The sequence below is a fragment of the Varanus komodoensis genome, unplaced genomic scaffold (assembly GCF_004798865.1).
Source record: "Varanus komodoensis strain SLA01 unplaced genomic scaffold, ASM479886v1 scaffold5, whole genome shotgun sequence".
In the NCBI taxonomy this organism is placed as follows: Eukaryota; Metazoa; Chordata; class Lepidosauria; order Squamata; family Varanidae; genus Varanus; species Varanus komodoensis.
This window is the reverse complement of record NW_025336087.1, coordinates 20144101-20165716: the sequence shown is the minus strand read 5'-3', so window position 1 is coordinate 20165716 and position 21616 is coordinate 20144101. Positions and strand designations below refer to the sequence as shown.

The 21616-nt window shown below is 41.3% G+C and overlaps 1 protein-coding gene across 1 annotated transcript in view; it reads right to left on the bottom strand.

Moving 5' to 3' along the window:
- The window catches only part of ADGRV1 (adhesion G protein-coupled receptor V1), a 307411-nt gene that overhangs the window by 26371 nt on the left and 259424 nt on the right, over positions 1 to 21616 (bottom strand). Inside the window, exon 87 of the mRNA XM_044446125.1 lies at positions 5894 to 6015. Coding sequence (XP_044302060.1) covers positions 5894 to 6015 — 122 coding nt within the window. The remainder of the gene's footprint in view (positions 1 to 5893; positions 6016 to 21616) is intronic.

Sequence of the window (21616 nt, the reverse complement as noted above, 5' to 3'; positions counted from 1 at the left end):
GAGAGGGAGAGGGAGAGGGAGAGGGAGAGGGAGAGGGAGAGGGAGAGAGGGCGGGAGACCTAGCTCAGAGATTCCCAACCCAGGGTACATGTGGTGTTTTGCTTTATTCTACTCGTTTTATTGTAAGCCATCCTGAGACGCTAGTGGCGAACAGGGCAGAAAAGCTTTTATTAAATGAATAAATAATAAATAGGGGTATGCAAAAATGGTGGAAATAACAACTATATTAATTACAAACATTTTTACCAGTATGAAGGGTGCCACTTATGGAAACGGGTAGACAAATGGGCTGCCAAGGGGTGGAGAACCACTGCTCTAGCTAAGGAAGCCAGTGGTGACAGCATCTCCCTCCCCTCAGCCCCAAGACTCTTGCAAAGAGCACTGTTTTCTGCACTGCTTCAAACAGCTAAGAACCCGTGCTTGGGACAATGATATATCATGATGTGGCCTTCTTATATTCAGAGGGCTGTGCGGGGCCATGCTCGCCAGGCTGGCCACTGTGTGCAGCAGCTCCACATTGTTCCGAGTGGTAGGAAAATGGCTTGCAGACAGCAATGAAATGCGGGGTTGAGTGGGGTAGCAAGGAGGGTGTTACTGCTGTTGCCTCTTTTTACTGATCTTCATGCGCTCCCACCCTAAAAAGCTACAACTTTGTTCCACCCTATTAAGAAGAGTCACCAAAAAGGCTTCCTCCCATTTGTCAGCCTGGAGATGAGGCTGCAAAAGTGGGAAACCATTTTTCACCCACCTCCTGAACAAAATATCAAGAGAGTGACTTTTGTGAGAAAGAATAGAGTGTGTCTGCTTCGAGTAACCACAAACTCAAGCCAAGAAGCCTATACCATCAATGAGGGCAGGATGGACTTGTTTCACTTTCCATTATATTTGCCATTTTCACCCACAAGGTTGTTCCATTATCAGTTTCCATCTCAGTAATTTTAAGTTTGCCTTAAAACACACATGTATTTTGTTGTTTATTTCATAAGCACCAGAATTAATGAGCATTATTGTACACCATTTTCCCTAAAATACACATTTTTGCAAGTAATAGCTGCCTTTTCTGTACATTAGTTTTCTTAACATTTTTTTTTTTTGGATTGGAGAACTGCAGTGCACAAAACACTGGAAATCAAAAAATGACTGTTTTTTGGTTGCATGTTAATTTGGGAACTAAAACTTACATCCATTTCAAATATAGCACAGACCAAACAAATTTCTCTCCAGTCCCTACCATCAACTCTTGAAAAGACCACACCTGGCCTGAGACAATTCTGCTATCTTATTCTTTTGCCTTCTGTAACTTTTATACTTTGTTTTCATATCTTAAATTGTAAACTTTCTTTAATGCAAAAAGTAGTATATACATGCAGTAAATAAATCAACGAGCTATCTCAATAAGTTCTTCTAATAAAATCTTGGATTCTGAGCTGCCAGGTTAAGGCTAGGTTTCAAGGAAGACACTCAAGGCCTAATCCTTCTTAAAAACACACACACACACTGTCAGGTCATGTTAAACTATATGAACCACATTCAATTTTCTTTCTTTTTCTTTTTCTGTTTTTTGGAAACACCTTAATGATTGGGATGCCTCCCACCAGTGAGTGAGTCAGAGAGACATGGATTTCTTTATACAGAGAGACAGCATGATAGACTAGTCTTGTTAAGTATCAGGTGGCTCTGTCTTCAAAAAGCAGGGAAAGGACTGAAGGGGATGAAATCAAGGTGCCTTCTAAACTTGCCATCACTCCATCACTAAACCTTTCCATGTCACCATGGTAACAGCAAAACAACACCTGGGAAGATTTAAACCACTAACAAACAGATGGTAGAAACTGGTTGGAAGCTTTTTCTTGTTTAAATCCAACTGACCTTTGTCAAGGCAAAGAAGGAACAGTTGACATTTTAGTCATAATGAAGAAAACACAATAATATTTCAGTCGTGGTACACTCCAGCATCACGTACTGCACAAAAAAGAGAACATTCTATTTGTTTCAACCTTCATGTTACTTATTAAGAAAACAACTTTCCCATAAAGCTTGTATAAGTAGATCCCTTTGGGGCCTATTTGGCTAATGACCATCCCTAAGTACTGGTGGAAATTCTTTTTAAAAACTAAAACATAATAAAACCTCAACTCAACTGTGTACAAGACATATGCCACATCTAACTAATGAAAGGTGCATCGGCCTTAGAAATATGTTACAGACACATACACATGCTTGGTTCCAGGTATGTTCACCCATGCTGTTGCATGGTCACAGATGGCTTCTAGATAACAACTTAAGAGCACAGTCCTAAGGAACTGGAGTGGAGCAGAACTATGAAGCCACCTTGGGTTCCTTGCAAGAGGAAAAGAGAGAAGGGGATATAAATGCTATAATAATAATAATAATAATAATAATAATAATAATAATAATAATAATAATAAGCTACTTGCTAGGGAGAGAGATCCAATCTTACACTCTAACCACAGCATTACAGTATGTGGCCACCTATCCATACTCTGGTTTAACATCACCTTCTTACTGTTATTAGAAAGTGAGGGGCTTTCCAATTTCATCCCAGTACAAATGCCTCCAGCTACAGCATTTAAAAATGAATCATCTCACATCAAAAGCACAGTGAAACAAACATATAATAGTATTCACTTTACTCTTTCAGCAGAATTAATTTTGTGAATCAATATTTCCTCTTCGCTTTTTTATGGTCAACAATGATACCATGGGCACTGATTAAAGTTTGCATCACAGACATGTTAAATGCCACAAGAGCTTGAAGAAGATGGAATAAAAAAGAGCCATAAACTGATTAGCATGTTCTACAGCCATTGCTGTGAGCCTGGCAGAGCCAAATTTAGAAATAATGATTAGATTTGTCTTTTAATTAGGGAAGGTTTTGGAGAACTATCAAACAAAATTGAAAAAAAAAAGCAGACTGCAACTTGGTTTTATTACCCTGATGTTCTCACTTCTGGGTTAAATGTCATTATTGAAGCATATAAATAGCTCCCTTTTCTGACTCTGACTCTTTTTCTCCACCTGCCCTTTCTCCCTCCCCTGTCCCCTGTGGTGGGTGGGTGGGTGGGTGGGGGTGTGTTTGTGTGTGTGTGTGTGTGTGTGTGAGAGAGAGAGAGAGAGAGAGAGAGAGAGCGAGCGAGCGAGCGATCTGTCATGGGCTGTAGCCTGTTAAATGAAAATCATACAGGTTGCATAGTGATCATCATGTTAACTTCCACTGGGCTACTCAGTAGATGCATCTGTAAAGAGCAATTATGACTTATTAGAATGAGGGCAACAGTGAAGAATAGTAAAAGTGGGAAGAAGGATAAGAAATTACTCCCAGTTTCTATAACTGCATCAGAATCAGTGGGTTTGATCCAGATCAGGTTAGTGCATCCTCTTTCACAGCACATCTGCTTTCCACACAGCTCACTGAATAGCTGCTTTGGTGGGCTGTTAGAAGAGCAATTGGGTTGGGGGAGAGGGCCATGAGGACAACATTTATGCGTGTGTTCTTCCCCAGGCCACTGTCAGGCTGGCAGCGCAGAATCAATGGCAGGGAGGTGACGGTAGTGGTGAGAATGCACTGTATGTCTGTGCTGCTTCATGCACATATGTGCATGTCACATGTCTGCCCACTTATGTGCCGTTTCGCGCCCCATGCACCACAAAGACCAATGTGTTCCCCAAAATGATTTCCCGGACTGCGTTTAGCATTCCATATGAATCAGTCCATTGTCTCGGACCAGCCTACTTGGGAATTCATGATTATTCAGTAAATGCATAAGGAAAATAGGCCTTTCAAAAGGTTTTTCTCAAGCCCATTCAAGATGTCAAAATTATCTTCTGTGTAGCATTCAAGATCTACTAAGAATTATTTTGACCATTCTCATGTTGAAATGGTTTTTGCCTACCTTTTTTGTGGTTGTTGGTTGTAAATGGGAATTTGCACATTTGCTTGGATGCCTGAGGCAGATACAGTCAAGAGTGGTAAAAATGGACCAAGGTGAAAAATAGTTTTATATTTTAAGCATATATCCTAAAGATTGTGAAGAATTCTGCTAGGATTATGAAGAATGTCTTCTGTATTTGATAGCTTGCTATTTTGAAGTGTCCTTTCAATAGCAGAGCTCCATATAGTGTTGTTTTAAATTTTAAAGGTCTATCAACATCATTCCCACCCCTGTCAAAATGTGACGTTTATACAAATTATGAACTAAAATAAGTCAGTTCATAATTAAATAACAATAATAAGAAAAAAACAAATACTTTCTGTTTCATAATTAGTTCCTTATAATTACTCTAGACCAATGTGTAGAATGTTTATTTCCTTTTACAAATTATGTTCATTTGAATAATGAAAGCTGCTTTTGGTTCATTCTTGCTGTGCTCTTCCACAACTTCCATTAATGTCAATGAGTTTTCTGCTGGAGAGCCTCCAAGTAGATTGTACCCAATCTGATTGTGGTACATTAATTAGTCAGCTAATTACTTCTTCATGGCCTGATCCCCAAAATGTCAATATGTCAAAAAAGTACTTTGAATTCCTGTGGGTTGTAGCCAGTGGATTGTACTGAATGTTAGTCTAACATATTGTAAAATCTATTCATTTCAATGGTTCTACTCTAAGTAGGAGTAACACTGGTTACAACCCAGCTATGGTATTGTAACAATGAAAAATACCCTGCTCTAGTGACAAGATAGGGATTTTTTTTTATTATAGTCCTATATTTACTTAATGAGAGTTACTTCTCTGTAAAAATGTACACCATGCACTATCAGAATTACATTAACAGACCAGCAAACTAGTTCAGCCTTTCCCAAACTGATGACCTCAATACAGGGCTTGGGAAGGCTGGACAAGTGAGAAACACTTATGATTGGGGTATCATATATTTTCTAGACCTATCACCCAATCACCAAAATCTAATTGAACCTTAATTGTTCAATTAAATCTACATCAATGTGCACATAATTAAAATGATTGCTTTGAAGAAATAAGCATAATGTCTTTGTTTTAGGTAGTACTTGTAAATGTATGGGAAGTGCCAAATCAGAAGAGGCATTTTCTTAGAAAGAGTGAAGGGGGAGTGTCTCTTCCAACATGGCACCTTGCAGGTATTAGGGTATTCCTACCAAAATTAATCAGTACATCTTTAAAAATATGACCTGGCTACTGAGACCTTTTGTCAATTAAATTGTAAGCAATGAACTGGTTGATGTGGTTGCAGCTCTCATATTATTATTTTCTTGTTGAAAGTTGCTGAAAAGAAGTAGAATTCTCTAATATGAGCTTCAGTCTTCTCAAGTTACATATGCAGAAGAAGAAATGCAAACACTACTATGGACATCTTCATATACTTTGAGAATCTGACTGACTGCAGAGATAAATCTTATTAATTTTGCTCTTGGATTTTTAACTTAAAACTCAACTTTTATGCTTGATCATAAGCCTCAGAGAAATCAATCATTTTACCCTGCTCTTTTATTAGTACATGGTTAAAAACATCCTTTGCCAGTACAAGGATGAAACCCTTTTTGCAAACAAAGAAGTGTAGAGTTTGGTTGTAGATAGTTTCTAATCTCAGGCTATTTGCTACAACTTCTACTCATGTGTCACACAACAATCATATCCCACATTATTATGTTGCAGTCATATTGTCATATTATACTGTGTGTAGATATATTTCTCATGCTAATTGATAAGTAAAGAACTTGAGTCACATCTTGCAATAGAAGACAAACAACGGAAGGTTCTCTTTTTTATTTATAGATATCTGAGTCCCAGTTTGCTCTTGATTCAGTGTTTGCAGCATTAGACATACCGCCACCAAAAAAAAAAAAAAAAGTAAAAGCTAATAAGGAAGAAATAAAAGTTAAGCTAAGCACTTACTTGCAGGCAGTTGAAAATGACAAAGAAGACCAACATCCACAGAAGTCTGTAAGCCATGTGCAGTCCTCCCCATAGCCAAGTAATGGAAATGAGGGCAAAGAGGTATAAAACCAGCGGGATCTCTGCAAACCATAAGAACAGAGGAGTTTATTGACTGATACACTTTGCAAAAAAATTCAGACATATCTGTGTATGAAGATGTTTTAAGTTCTCAGTATCTCTTCTGTACATCAGGATTGCATAATGCAGGCAATCTAGTGATGAGCAAGAAAATCCCTGAATCTGCCCTCTTCTGTGTTCTGTTTCTCACGTGGGTGGGGGTGGGGTGTATAGGGACTAGAGCACCACCTACTGACTAACTCAGCCAAAAGGCTGGAAAGTAAGATCAGAATAAAATGGATCTGGGAGCAGATCAGGAGGTCAGTAGATGCAATTCTCTTACAAAATGCACAGACAAGATACTGTAGACGTTGGGAGCATAGAGCATGTTTGGTAATATGGGAACCAAGTGTGCAAACTGCAGAGTCGTCATCTGTTTCTTTCGAAAGAATCAAAGTGCTTATGAGGACATTCAATGCTACAAAGTCCAGGGGTTAAAAAAAGCTATGTTAAGATGAACAAATGAAATACCTTAAATTCTGCGAAAAAACTAAGGTCAAGAGATACAGGGGTGATCTTTGGCATTCCACTGCACTCACAATGGATGTCAAAGTTCATATTTGCTCTGTTTTGTACATTTCAAACTGTGCAGGTGTTCTCTGAAGTACTGCTCCTTTTCCATGTTATTAATTAATGCTATTTCAGCAAAACTGACAAACAGTCCAGGGGAAATAAGCAGAGCAATGTGGTAGCTTACCCATCCTTCCAAACTCATGTATCTATCCCTGCTAAATTGTGTACTGGGGCAGGCAGGAAATAGCATGTTTGGCTTCCAGCAAAGCAAAGGAATAGGTACCTCAAAGATTTCAGTGCAATTACTGCCATCACAATGTAATAAATACATACAAACATGCATGCATGCACATATTAGTTTATTTCTGTTCAAAATCCAATGACTGCTTGAAGGGAACAAAACAAAATATATGTGGGTGGCACACTCTGTAGATTTCTCCATCTAGGCTCTCAGTCCATAAGGATGTTACGTTTGCAGTTCTGTGCCTGATTATTGACAGTGAACTCAATAGCACTCCCATTTGAGTAAACTTGTATAAGATTGCACTGCAGCACTGATGGTAATATATTTATGAATCAATGAATCTCAAATTGATAGTTTGACATTAGCCCTATTCAGGTGTTCTTGGGGAGATTGACACTAGAGCCCTTTCTGCTTATGAGCCAGCACAACTGTGGTAGTCACACAAAATACATTTATCACAGTTGGGCATCTGCTAATGAATGCATGGCTGAAAATGGGGGCTTGTGTCACACGCAAACAGAAGTTGGCACAATTGGAAAAGGGGTGTGTATAAGGAAATACCATTTAAGGTTGATTTGTCTTTGCTTGTTTTTTTTAGCTCAATTAGCTATGCAAACATGTGAAGGCCCAAATGAGTGCAGATTTTTTAAAAAGAAAATAATTGATAATTCTCCTGCCCGCTTACAAAAATCATGGACAAGCAGAAAGGGTAGTGATCTTTGTGCCTGTCCTCCCAATCCCCACAGGGTGAAGCCAAAGGGACCAGCATCCCCATTCCCTTTCACTCAAAAGCCAGCAAGTGTAGCCCCTTTTCCATATGGAGATATAAGTTAGCTCCACTGAAGACAATGTGATTTACTTGTAAGTATGGCCATTGAAGGTGATCTGATTTACATCTAAGTAGATATGCATTTTCTTTTCTTTTCTTTTTTTCTTTTCTATGTCTCTCTCTCTCTCTCTCTCTCTTGGAGCAAGAGGACAAAGCAGAAAAACAGGAAGGCTTGAAAAGACACCACAAACTTTATTTTTTCAAAGGGTAGGAGAGGGGAGGCAGGAAACAGCGCTGCATTTACAGTGTGTGTGTAAGTGTGTGTGTGAGAGAGAGGGGGGAGGAGAGAGGAGAGAGAAGCTGTGCGTGCATGCATGTGTGTGTATTTGGGTGCAATGAAGCAACTTAAGGATGTCTGAGTTTTTGCTGTTTTGCTGAAGCCCACAGGACACTTCCTGTTTCCCACCAGCCTGGTGAAGTCATTCCTCCTGGCCGCAGAACAGTACCACAAAATTAGCATCTGCTACTATATCATATGTTGAGAGCCGCCCAGAAAGCCTTATGGCTAATGGGACAGCACACACATTGAATAAATAAATTGAACAAATAATAAACACTGCACACTGGGGGAAAACCACAACACATAAAAAGTTGTGGTAAATCTGGTCTCATGAAAGCAAGGATATAGCGGTAGAAATAGCATGAGGATGACAGGTTGGGGTGGACATCATGTGATTGCCAGTGAGCTGGGCACTTCTTTGTTTTCCACAAATACTGACTGGTATCATTCAGTTGGACTTTGCATGATAGCCCCTTATTATAGAACATGTTCTATTCAGCCATGCTTGGCCGGATTACTTCATTCAATAGCCTTATCTTATAAACCTAGTGAAAACCAAGTTTCTTGAAACACAGCATTAACATAAATTAACATAAATTGAGTTAATAAAGATCAAGAATGTAACAATATTGACAGAAAGTTCAAGAACATTGTGTCTGTGTCCGTAGTCTATTTCGTTTTGAGGCTGAAGGACTGGTTGCTTCTCTTCAGTTATTCTCCTCCTATGTTCATAGCACAAAGCACACATGCATCTAGAATTCTAGATAAACACCACATCAGATTTTCACATGGAGCTTTGCAGCCTCTAACATCCCTTAGATGGAGTAAAATCTGATCTGTAACCCATCTGGTTCCATGTAGAAAAAGCAAAGTCTCATCCCTCCCCTCCATCCCACATGTCCTGCTACAGAGATCTTCCAAATGAATTTGTCCAGGTTTGAACCTAGAACTTTGTACCGGTAGAGTTTATATTTAGTGATCTCTTTGGTGAAATAGCCTATACTGGCTGGATTTCCAAAGTTTGTCCAAAAGTCTTATTCTGAAATCCCAATACCCAATTCTTAAGCAGTCTCTCTGCTTATACAGGCTGTGCCTGAATTTTATCTCACATGGAAAAAATGGGAGGATTTTTTTTTTTTAATGGAGGGCTTCTCTACTTTAAGCCTTTAGTTTGTTTTAAGCTGCTACTTTACTGAGGTTTCAACTTCTGGATTTTTTGAGGGATTAAGCTCTTTGCACATCCCCCACCTGGGTTTTCTCTCCCTGCTGCTTTGTATGCATACAGCATGTATGCACAACAACAATGTTGCACTCTGGTACAGCAGAACTACAAAAATGGTCGAGCATTTTGGAGCATTTTATAGAAAGCTAAACCTTTAAGAGCTCACCAAAAACCCAAAGAAATGCTCCGAAAGCTTGGGAGAGGCTCTGGAGGATGGCAATAGCATATAAAGCGTCCACAAACTGCACTGGGTGAAGAATTACAGCAGAAAAACGTTGTGTATGATTCATATCATGAAATCCACCCTTCCCTTGTGGTTTCTTGAAATCTTAACCGGTTACTGGGGTGAATTTCCCTCCTAGAGATATGACAGTATTTCTGCTCAACCCTTTTCGAATCAGGTTTTCCCAAGCAGTTACGCTTATGCATTGAGGACATCAGCTATTTGTAGACAATCTTCTGACCATAGCAATGCAGAACTTGATATCGGGCATTTCTTTTTGAGTAGGCATGTATAGGAATACACTAAAAGACTGAGGGTAAAATATCTATCAGTGATTGAAAACTCAACTGATGGTTTGACATGAGCCCAGTTCAGGTGTTCTTCTTACCACGAAGCATCAACATGTGAGGAAGGGGAGTATTCCAGCCCTGCAACTCTGCAAAAACACCCCACTGTGTTTACCTGTGATGTGGACACCTGAGCCTTTAAAGTATTCTAATAGCTTAAAAATCCATTTTAACATGTGGAGAGCCTTCATGGATGGATACAGGAGGATCTTTGCTTCTCAAGGTCACCTTCTACATATAGGTGAGAAGTGAAGGTGAGAGTGAAGATAGAGCAGGGCAAGGCTGGCATGCTTTCCTTCCTCACAAATTTAAACAGCATGTTTAGAAAACACTAGCAAAATAGACCCCTTATTCATCAGCCAAGACATTTCTACTGCCTTCAGGGAAGAATTTATATTCAACAATTGTTAAGAATACTTAGAAGTTCAATATGCCTTTTGATTTGCAGAATGCTCAGTTCTTTGTTTTGTTGTTTTTTTTAATCTGAGCCGCCTTTTTTCCTGCTGACCTTGGAATGAATCCAGGGTTCTGTTAGAGAACCTGGACTTGCGCAGCAGGATTTCTCCTCCTCTCCTCCCAAGTGCAGCCCCCGATGGCTCCACAGTATCTTCTCTGGACAGTCCCAAGCACCTGGGCAGATTTTAAGGGTACACAGAACCTGCCTACCCCATTTCAAGAATGGAAGCTGTTCTCTCATTGGGAAGGGTTAACTGAATATCACAGCTCACCTGGTATGCTCTCAAGGATAACTTGGTTTTCTTTTTCAGTCTTTACAAATTTATTTACTGTTGATTTCATTTACATAGCTTGTGTCCCACACCTCCAAAATAAATGTATACCCTCGAGATGGCTTACAAACCAGAATGATACCACAAAAATAGAAATAAGGCACTCAAAGAATCACAACAAGCTAAAACAAAAAAGCCCGGCAAGCCAAAATCCTTTTTGCTTGGCATCTAAATGATAGTACTGAGGGTACCATGCAGAGTTTTCTGGGAAATACATTCTAAGGATGAGGCAAAACTCTTGAAAAATCTGTTTCTGATTGCCACCTGCTGCACTTCAGACAGTGCAAGCACCCAGAAAAGGTTTCAGATGAGAATCTCAGTGGATGGCAAATTGATACTGGAGAAGGTGGCCCAACAAGTATCTGGATCCTATAGGCTTCGAAACCACATAAGGTTGTTCCACTCAACATCCCACCATCACCAGGTCAACCTTCATAACCTGCAGGTTGGAGGCCTAAATGAGAATTCTTTGTATGTTCAGCTGAATCCACACAGAATCCTCCACAGTGGATACCTGTGCCACTGTAGCTCTGGATCAGTAGGACAATGCAGCTGCATGCTCAAAGAATCTGCATTAAGAACTTCAGGTTTAACATGCAAAGTTGGGATGGTCCGGCAAAGATGGAGATGTCGGGCGTGGGGTTCCCTTTCCATGCATTATCTGAATGGGATAGAATTTCTGAGCAGAACTTGCACCCTGCAGTTTTTCAGCCAGCAGCCTATCTACATTACCAGTTTATTACCCATTATACCAATACCCAATATGGATAATTAATCTTGGTTTTAAAATAAATGCATGCATAAATAAGGGGAATCAAGGCATCTCTGTCAGCATTTTGTGAGATTGGGGATTTTTAGGAGAAATCAATGGAGGTGAAAGGCAAGACTGTTGGGAAAAACTTGTCTATTCCCACTTCCTCATTTCATGATTGCTCTCTATAATTCACCAAGTTCAGAGGAAAGTACTATGAAACGTGTCACAAATGCATCACTTCTTGAAGATTGCACCATCATTTGGCCTGAAATACTTTATTGGAAATGCTTTTTACAGTAAATCCTAAGTACGTTTACTCAGAAGTAAGTCCTGTAGCGTTCAGTGACATTAACTCCCAATTAAACATGCATGCAACTGTAATCTAAAGATCAAATATAAGAATATAATATCAGCACAGTACTATGCAAGTGTCATTGACTGAACAGTACCACATTTCTAACTAAGTGCACTGTAAAATAATCATTACAATCCTTAAATCACTTATATTAGTAAAGAACCCATGCTGTGCAGTGGTTAAGAGCACAAAACTGAAACTCAGGAGATCTGGGTTCTCTTCCCCACTCAGCCATGGAGCTCACTCAGCCCAGCCTACCTCACAGTGTTGTTTTTGTTGCGAGGGTAAGATTGGGAGAAGGAGAATTATGCAAGCCACCTTGAGTTCCTTAAGATAGAAGGGTTATAATTAAATATAATAAATAAATAAATGGCTTTCTGTGGAAGGATGATAGATCAGTGATAGGTCTATCACATGCAGAAGAACCCAGATCCAATACTCAGGATTCCCACACAAGACTGGAAACCCCTTCTCTGCCAGTTGTTAATATTTGGTGTAGACAATACTGGACCAGATGGGCCAAGAGTCAGGTGTGATATGAGATGGAAACTATGTCTCACTGAATAGAGGTTCCTTCTAGTGTTGCAGCATGGTGATCCGGATGACTTCGGTGCAGCCTCTGACTTTGGCAGTCTGCTAGAATCCCACATGAGGACCAAGGTGCAGGGGCAGCGACCTCTGCTGCCACGGTTACTTGTGTTGTGCACACTTCGAGGCAACCACTTTTGGCCATCTGTTGAGCACAAGGGAGGCAAAAGGAAAGAGGCGGGGCACTGACAGGAATCGGTGCCATCCACTGGCCCCAGCATCCTTTCTCCCTGCCTCCCAGCATACCCTATTTTCCTCAATGAAGCCCAGCTTTGACCCTGAGGAGGCAGCTGGTACAGTTCTCCCTATGCCAGCTGCGGGTGGGACAGGATGGGGGCTCGCCCTCAGAGTCCTGGCACTGGGGTCACATGCCCTTGGAGCTCAGGCTCCAAATAATCCCACCCCACTCCCCCTAGACAATATTGGGAGGCAGTAGGATTATGCCTTAAAAATCTTAATTTAGGATACACCCAAATAGGAATGCTTCCTACCCAAGTCCTACAGAAATGAATGGGAATACAATGGGAATATACAGAACATGTATATTTTTGCACCATTCCCACCAATGGAAAAAGCAGCAAATGTTCCCAGTGAAATGTGTTCCGTATCATTAAAGGGCTTATCAGCTACTTCTCACTGTTAATTTGAATTCATACATGTTGCTTCCATTTTCCTATTTAAATGTGAATCTTTTATAGTAACTCACATGCCTTTAATGAACCTAAGCCAGTGTGCTGTGAAATAAGAAGTTAACGCAACATATTGAAAACAATTAAGAAGCAGTAATGCATAAACTGTTTCTTTTTTAATGGATGAGCCTAAGAAGTAAACCGATGTTGAAAATTTGGCCACCTTTTTCGGGAAGTAGCTATGAAGCTTTGCAGCAAAGAGAGAAAGAAAACCCTATTGCAGCCTTCGTCAATCTTCCAAATATATAAAATGAACACTGCCATCTGCAGTATAGCCAAACATAGCTGGAGGGCACTAGGTTGGGCAAGGCTGTTGTACTGAAACTGGCATACCAGACAGCAAGGACAGGAGTCAAGAAAGGAGGAATATTTGGGATCAAGACTGTCAAAAGGTGGAATCACAGCTCAGTGGTAGCACATATACACTATACAAACAAACAAAAACACAGGCCGTGGTTTCTTCAATTAAATGCTCTCCGATAGCAAGCCTGGAGATCTGAGATCTTCGAAAGCTGCCTCCAGTGGAAGTGCTAAAAAGAATGACTGAGGGGCAGCTTGGTCTAGGGCAGTTACAGTGGTTTTAAACCCTGCCTTCAGGACAATCTTTGGCACTCAGATCAGGTGCTCTCCTGGATTTCTATATCTATAGGATAAATCTATAGGATTTCCCTAGCTCATCAGGCATCCGAGTTCAGCCACATTTGTTCCTGAGGCAGAGCTTGGTTGCATAAATAAGGGAGCCAGACAGCACTAGGGCGGGATGTGTCACTGGACTGGGAAATACCCTCTGGAGGAAGGGCAGTCGCAGTTCAGACTGGGCCACTGGTAAGCCGTGGTGACCGGCTCTGCTCTGCTCTGGTGGTTCCTCCCTGGCAGCAGCAACCCACCCACACAGCTGAATAGAAGCAGGGAGCCACTGATATGCTGCTCAACCACCCCATGAGGTGTACAGGCAGTAGTTCTCCCCACTCCTGCCTTTCCAAGTTTGGGCTTGAGAAGCATCTTTGTGAGATGCATATTTTCTCTCCTAACCAATGCCTGTGATGTCTCTGCTCACTTGTCCTCTACAGATATCTGACTGATTCCACACAACAGCCCAATATCCCTGATGGAGACACATGCATCCTAATGTTACTATACCCCTTAGGAACATCAGAAGCTGCCCATTGGCTGAACCAGATCACTCTTCTTGCCACTGACTGGCAGCATTGCTCCTGGATTCTTTCCCTGCCCTACCTGGAGATGCCAAGAACTGAAGCCGGGAACTTCTGCCACACCTCCTCACCCAGAAAATGGTGTTCTATTAAAATGTTGCACTCAGGGCTCCTGCTGTCCGAGGCATAATTAAAAGATGCTGAAGGTGTGTAAGGCTTCCTGTTTTGCTCAGTTCATTTAGAAGCACAGCCCCTGCTCTATTATGCTGCAGCCTTGTCACTAACAATAGCTTCACTATGGAGTGCCTAACCTATTAATACAATGCGGAAACTCAGCCAGTTTTCATAGTTCAATAGCTGGCGGAGCGCACCTCAGTGACATTTTGTCCTGGCAGTAGAGTGTGTTTTCACCAAACAAAGCCTTGAAAACAAGAACAAACAGAACTTGCTAAGCAACTCCTGGGATGCCTTAAAACACGATTTAGCCAAAAATAAGGTATGGTAGGGGTGGGGGATGAATTTGTCAATAAGATGTGTTTTAAAGCAAACACAGGAAATGAAGGGACTCTAATTGGACCTGCTCACTATATCCCATTTCCACATAATTAGTTTTCTGTTATGGCGATTTAAGTTTAAAATTCAGAATAAATCCAGGAACAATCATCACCTACTTTGTCCATGAATTAAAAAAGCCCTCCACACACCAGACAGCAAAAGGCCAAGGAACAGCCAAGTCATTAACAGAATAGCCTAGGTGGGAAATGTAGTACATAGGCTTAGGTGAACCTTAAATGCCATACCTGGGCCCTTGGTCTGGTAACTTTGTGATACTATCAAACCATTAGCTGTTTCTCACCCAGAAGGATGGGAGGGTGTGTTTAACTTTCCATCAGTCTATCTGTGTTCTGGAAAGATACACACAATATCAGCCAGCTTTTGCATTTGTAGTCCAACGAATTCTTTAACAAGAACTCTTTCCAACTCGGGAAGAAACTGCTGGAGAAAAATAAACTGTTCCTAATCACACTGGCTACCTGGTCTGCATTTTATGGCACATACCATGATCCTATAACTAAGACACAGGAAGCATTTAGGTAACAGTTTGTAAAATTTACAGGCTAATTGAAAAAAAGGTGAATCAGTAAATTGCCAGCTAATTTTTAATAGTAAAAAAATCCAGGTTTACAATTTTGTATGCTTAATCACAAGTACTATACAGTATACCCCCATGAAGCTGCGGTTCAGCATTTGCAGCCTCAGTCTTTCGTGGAATTTTCCATGTGGTGGCTTGCTCGCAAGGAGACTGTTTTCTCTGAGCGAGTCCAAACCAATCTCCTTGCAAGCAGATTCTTTTCGACTCACTCGAAGAAAACGATCTCTGCACACACACACCCTGATCCCTGCCTCGCCACACATGCCCGCCCCTGCCCCAGCCCGCCCCCCCACCCGCACCACCCATTCTAAGGCTTCTGGGAATGAACCTTCACCACATTCAAAATCCACGGTTTTTCACAATTCGTGGGGGCTCTAGCAATGCAACCCCCATGAATTTCGGGGGACTACTGTATGGAAATTATAACCGGATGCTAACTTAAATGCATCTCCTGATGGAAACACTGGCTACAATCCATCCCTCCTCATTGTGAGCCTTATTGATTGCAATAGGGGAGTTTAGTACATGATTTACAACACAACCCTATACAAGTCTGTCCTGAAGTAAGGCCTACAGAGTTCAGTGGAGCTCATTGCCAGGTTTGCCACCTGTTTCCCCCATTCAAATCAATGGGAATTAAATGGTGCTTAATTTTGTAGTTTTGTTACTCAGAGAGCAATAGGAGAAGTGGCAACTAGTAGGATTTCCCCTTTTATAGGAGCCTTCTCAGAATCAGCCCCAGGAGTCTTCTTAAATTTATACAACAACAACAACTTTATACCACCCAATAGCCAAAGTTCTCTGGGTAGTTTGCAGAATCAAATAAAATACACTAAGAGTAGAGTAAAGAGCACAACAAGAATAAAACATTGTAAAAATACAATACAAATTTAAAATTCAAATTTAAAACCCAATTTATAAAGCTACAATAGCTTACTTACATTAAGTCAAAAGAACTGTTAAACAGTTGCCACAATGCCCCAACTAATGCCCTGTCATATCAGTGGGTCTTCACCTGGCACTGAAAAGATACCAGAGTTGGTTCCAGGCTGGCCTCAGTGGGGAACTTGTTCCATAACTACAGGGCTGTCAGTAAAAAGGCCCTTCTCCTTGTTGTAACCAATCGAGCCTCCCTTGATCATAATGTATGGGTAACATCATAGAATCATAGAACAATAGAGCTGGAAGGAGCCACGAAGGCCATTGGGTCCAACCCGCTGCTGTTGCAGGACACATTTGTGGATGGGAGAAGTGTTCTGTCAGGTATTGTAGTCCCAAGCTGGGTAGGGCTTTAACTGTTAAAACCAGCACCTTGAATTGGGCTCAAAAGCATATACACAGCAAGTGGGCCAGATTTGGTCTTGTGCTTGGACCTTCTCCTCTCTCTGCAGAAGAAGTGGATAGGTTGCTGCAGTAGACTACAACAGAGGCTTGAAAGGACAGTGTTAATTCAAAAATAAGCCAAATTTTCCCCTTGTAAACCTCTGTTGTGGTTTGCCACCAGCATTCAGAGGTGAACCACAATGCTTTTGCTACCATACCACTTCATTTCTATGACACATTCATGGCAGGACAGTGGTCTATAGATGTGTGTGTGTGCATGTGTCTTGGGAGTGAAAAGTATTTCTGGGGCCCCTGAATTGGCCCACTGCTTGTATTTGTGCTCCATGTGTGGTTTGAGTTTGTTTTGCCTACGTAAATTTGTTCCTAAGTTTGGAGTTGCTGCTTTTTTCATGAAGCAGAGTGAAGCCTTTGCTGAGAAAATCAATACGCTGATGACACACAGCTCTGACAGATGAAGCTCTGGATGTGTTGGATTGGTCCCTGGCCGAGACAATGGACTGGATGAAGCCCAACAAACTGAAGCTCAATTCAGACAAGACTGAAATGCTGTTGGTGGGTGGTTCTTCTGACTGGATGGTGGGAATTCAACCTGTTATAGATGGGGTTGCATTCCCTTGAAGGATCAGGTTCATAGCTAGGGGTACTCTTGGAGCCATCTTTGTCACTTGAGGCCCAGGTTGCTTCAGTGGCTTGGAGTGCCTTCTACCAGCTTCGGCTGGTAGCTCAGCTACACCCCTGTCTGGGCACACATAGCCTGCTTTGAGTGATCTATGCACTGGTAATCTCTAATCTAGATTACTGCAATGCACTCTATGTGGGGCTGCCCTTGAAGACTGTTTGGAAGCTGCAGCTTGTGCAAAATGTGGCAGCCAGACTTATAACAGGTATCAGACGGTTTGATCATATAACACCAATTCTGGCATACTTGCACTGGCTGTCAGTATACGTATGAGTCCCATTCAAGGTGCTGGTTATGATCTACAAAGCCCTGCATGATGGAACACCCCTCCTGACTTTCTTCTACTGAGACACGACAATCAAGTTTGGAGGCCTTCCTCTAATTGCCACTTCTCAGGCTCAGTTGGTGGCAACAAGGAGAGAGGCCTTTTCACTGGTGGCCTCCCAGTTATGGAACAAGTTTCCCATTAAGGCTTGCTGGGCACCAACTTTGCTATCTTTTCAGTGCCAGATAAAAAGTATCCTCTACTGTAGGACATTTAAGTAATCATTGGAGCCTGCTGGTTGTTAGATGTGGTTTGACAGGGTCTTCTCAAGTTATTATTATTTCCATTTTAAAATTGGTTTTAAATTTTATATTAACTTCTACATTTTAATGGTGTATTTTATATTGTTGTGAACCACTGCCTGAAGAGATTTTACTGTTGGGCAGTGTAGAAAATAAATAATTAATGTACATATTACTGAGGAATAGCACCCTTAGGTCACTGATAACCTAAGAGCTTGATTAGGCTGCTGGGTTGTTGACAGATCAACAAATGCTCTGATAAGTGGTCCTTGCTTGTATGATTTCAATAAAGGTTATTTTCAGCTTCAGTTATGGATCAAATGACTTTTAGGAATGGAATTGAAATAATCTATATTTTTCTGTCAATTATTTGTTGATAGATACATGTTAGCTTCTGTTGACAGGTCAGAACTTTATCCTTTGTTATTTCAGATAAAAGTATTAGAGATGTCCCTATACAGAAAGACAAGTAAGTCAAGAATATAGGATACACCCACAAGGAATTCCAAATGTTAGCATTTCCTTTGTAATGTCAGCATATTGCCTTCATTTTTCCCCTAGCTATGGTTAAACTTTCCTAAGAAGTTAATAAAGTGAACAATTAGAACATTGAGATAATGATGTTGTGTGTTCCTTTGTGAATATTTACTTTGCTTTTTCCTTTTCTGACCATACCCCCTTTCTCTGATTTTTTGGTTATGGTGAAAACTCTTGCAAAATAAATACCTTTTATTTTAAAATTTAAAATTTGATTAGTCATCAAAATCAAATAACTGTTAAAGCATTCATTAAAGAACATTCAGAATAAATGTTATTCTATCCATACTGCAGCAAATATGGCAGAGATGGAGAATGATACAATATACATGTTGTGGGACAAGATCTCACCAAACAAAAGCATTTTAAGTCCCCTTGAATTCAATAGGAGAGACTTAAGAGCAAGCTCATCCGATTGCTGTCAGGTCATGACAAAGGTCTTGCAACAGTTCTTAGAAATGTTAGCCATTCTTAGAAAATTATGCAATGGCTACCCCTGTCTTACAGAATGGAAGAAAACAGAGTATTAGCCAGGAAAAAACATTAATCCAAAAGCAAAGCTACTTTTCATAAGAAAGGTGCACAGGACAATGGCCAAGCTAGCAATTCAGAGGAAAAGTTGTGCATGCTAATTCAAGTGCTTCACAGAAGCGTCCATGCACATTGGCAACATGCTAGCAAAGTTATGCTCTAACTCCTACAAGCGAGGCTCCAGCAGTATGTGGACCGAGAACTACCAGAACTACAGGTAGGGTTTCGAAGAGGCAGAGGAGCTAGAGATCAAATTGCCAACATACGCTGGATCATGGAGAAAGCTAGGGAGTTCCAGAAAAACATCTACTTCTGCTTCATTGACTATGCTAAAGCCTTTGATTGTGTGGATCACAACAAATTGTGGCAAGTTCTTAAAGAGATGGGAGCACCAGACCATCTCATTTGTCTCTTGAGAAACCTGTATGTGGGTCAAGAAACAACAGTGCGAACTGGACACGGAACTACTGATTGGTTCAAAATTTGGAAAGAAGTACAGCAAGGCTGCGTACTGTCGCCCTGCCTATTTAACTTATATGCAGAGCACATCATGCGAAAGGCAGGGCTAGATGAATTTATTTATTTATTTATTTATTTATTTATTTATTTATTTATTTAAAACATTTCTATGCCACCCCCATCACAACAAAGCCTTGGGGTGGCCCACAAAGTTGGAATCACCAGTTGGAATTAAGATTGCCAGGAGAAATATCAACAACCTCAGATATGCCAATGATACCATTCTAATAGCAGAAAGTGAAGAGGAACTAAAGAGTCTCTTGATGCGGGAGAAGGAGGAGAGCACAAAAGTTGGCTTGAAGCTCAGCATCAAGAAAACTAAGATCATGGCATCTGGTCCTATTACTTCCTGGCAAAGAGATGGGGAAGAAATGGAGGTAGTGACAGATTGTATTATCCTGGGCTCCAAGATCACCGCAGATGGTGACTGCAGCCATGAAATTAAAAGATGCTTGCTCCTGGGGAGGAAAGCTGTGGCAAATCTAGACAGCATCCTAAACAGCAGAGACATCACCCTGCCAACAAAAGTGCATTTAGTCAAGGCTATGGTTTTCCTAGTTGCAATGTATGGCTGTGAAAGCTGGACCATAAGGAAGGCTGAGCGCCGAAGAATTGAGGCCTTTGAATTGTGGTGCTGGAGGAGACTCCTGCGAGTCCCTTGGACTGCAAGGCGATCAAACCAGTCAGTCTTAGAGGAGATCAACTCTGACTGCTCTTTAGAAGGCCAGATACTGAAGATGAAACTCAAATACTTTGGCCACCTAATGAGAAGGAAGGACTCACCGGAGAAGTCCCTGATGTGGGAACAATTGATGGCAAAAGAAGAAGGGACGGCAGAGGATGAGGTGGCTGGATGGAGTCACTGGAGCAGTCAGTGTGAGCTTAGGTGGGCTCTGGGGGATGGTGGAAGATAGGAGAGCCTGGAGGAATGTTGTCCATGGGGTTGCGATGGGTAGGGCACGACTTTGCAACTGACACAACATACCAGAATACCAGAACCAAGGGGTAATCCTTTCCCTCAAAGCTACTCCTGGCTTCCATGGCCCAACTATCCTCCCTCCAGGAAATCCATGTTAAGGAGAACCTTTCAGCAGTTGCTGGTTTTAAACAATCAGTAAACACAAACCCTTGCTGATTTACTGCAAATTGCCCGCAGATGCAGCAAGAGATTCCAATCTACCTTCTGCTTGCCCTCAACCTCCTCCTCACATTCCTGAAAGATCTAGTCTCTGCTTAAAAACAACAAAGGAAAGTTTATCACCTTCTCAGGCAATCTTTTCTACTGTTGATCATCTTGCCCTGTCACAGTGTTTGCCCTAATGTTTTGCTGCAATTTAAATTTACAGACGCAAGTGCTCTCACCTAAAGCAGGGATGGGGAACCACAGGCTTGATAGAGCTAACAAGGAGTCCCCTCTTGCCAGCAGCTTCCTTTCCAGGTTCATCCTTCTACCATGGAGGGCAAAGCTCTTTTCTCCAATTGGCACTGGATCAGGGAGAAGTTATTTTCCTTGCTCAGCATGGAAAAGTCTCCCTTCCACCATACCTAGCAGTGGAAAGTACTTATGTTTGATGAGCTGCTGACTGAAGACAGGGGCTTTTCCCTGCAGGGTTGAGGCACTGGGGCCAGGGGAGGAAGTTGCTGCCCATGTTTACATTTGAATAGACATGCTTCCTATTATACATCTATCACAATGGAACAGGGATGGGGGGTGCTGAGAGCTTCTCCAAAACAGAATGCCACCTGAAAAAACTAATCTTTTCCATGAAAAACATGTCCAACTCCTTTAGCAGTTCAGGACTTTGATTTTGTGCTCTTCACAATCTTTGTTGTCCTCCTATGGGATAGTCCAGTATGTCAATATACTTCTTAAACTGTGGTGCTCAGAAATGAACCCAATTCCCAAGAGTAGCTGAAATCACATGATTCTAGCTCAAAATTCTTATGGCATTCCTTTAAATTTTGCTTGATGGTTCCAGTATTATCTTCAAACTTTTCCTTCCACCTATGTGCTTCCACCAACTGTTCACCGCCTCCCTTTTGAAGGATCTTATGCTTGGAAAAGATGTGGGAAGGATCTTTCTCCTGTCACTGAGAGACTACTCCACTTTCCTTGGTGCTGCCAAATCTCGCAGTACAGGTCTACATCGCTCTCCTTGTCCATGCATTTAATTTCTCCTCTATATCCAGTTCCTGCTTGGTGGGAACCCCTGAAAATAGCCACTCACATTACTCTTTGGTTCCCTCC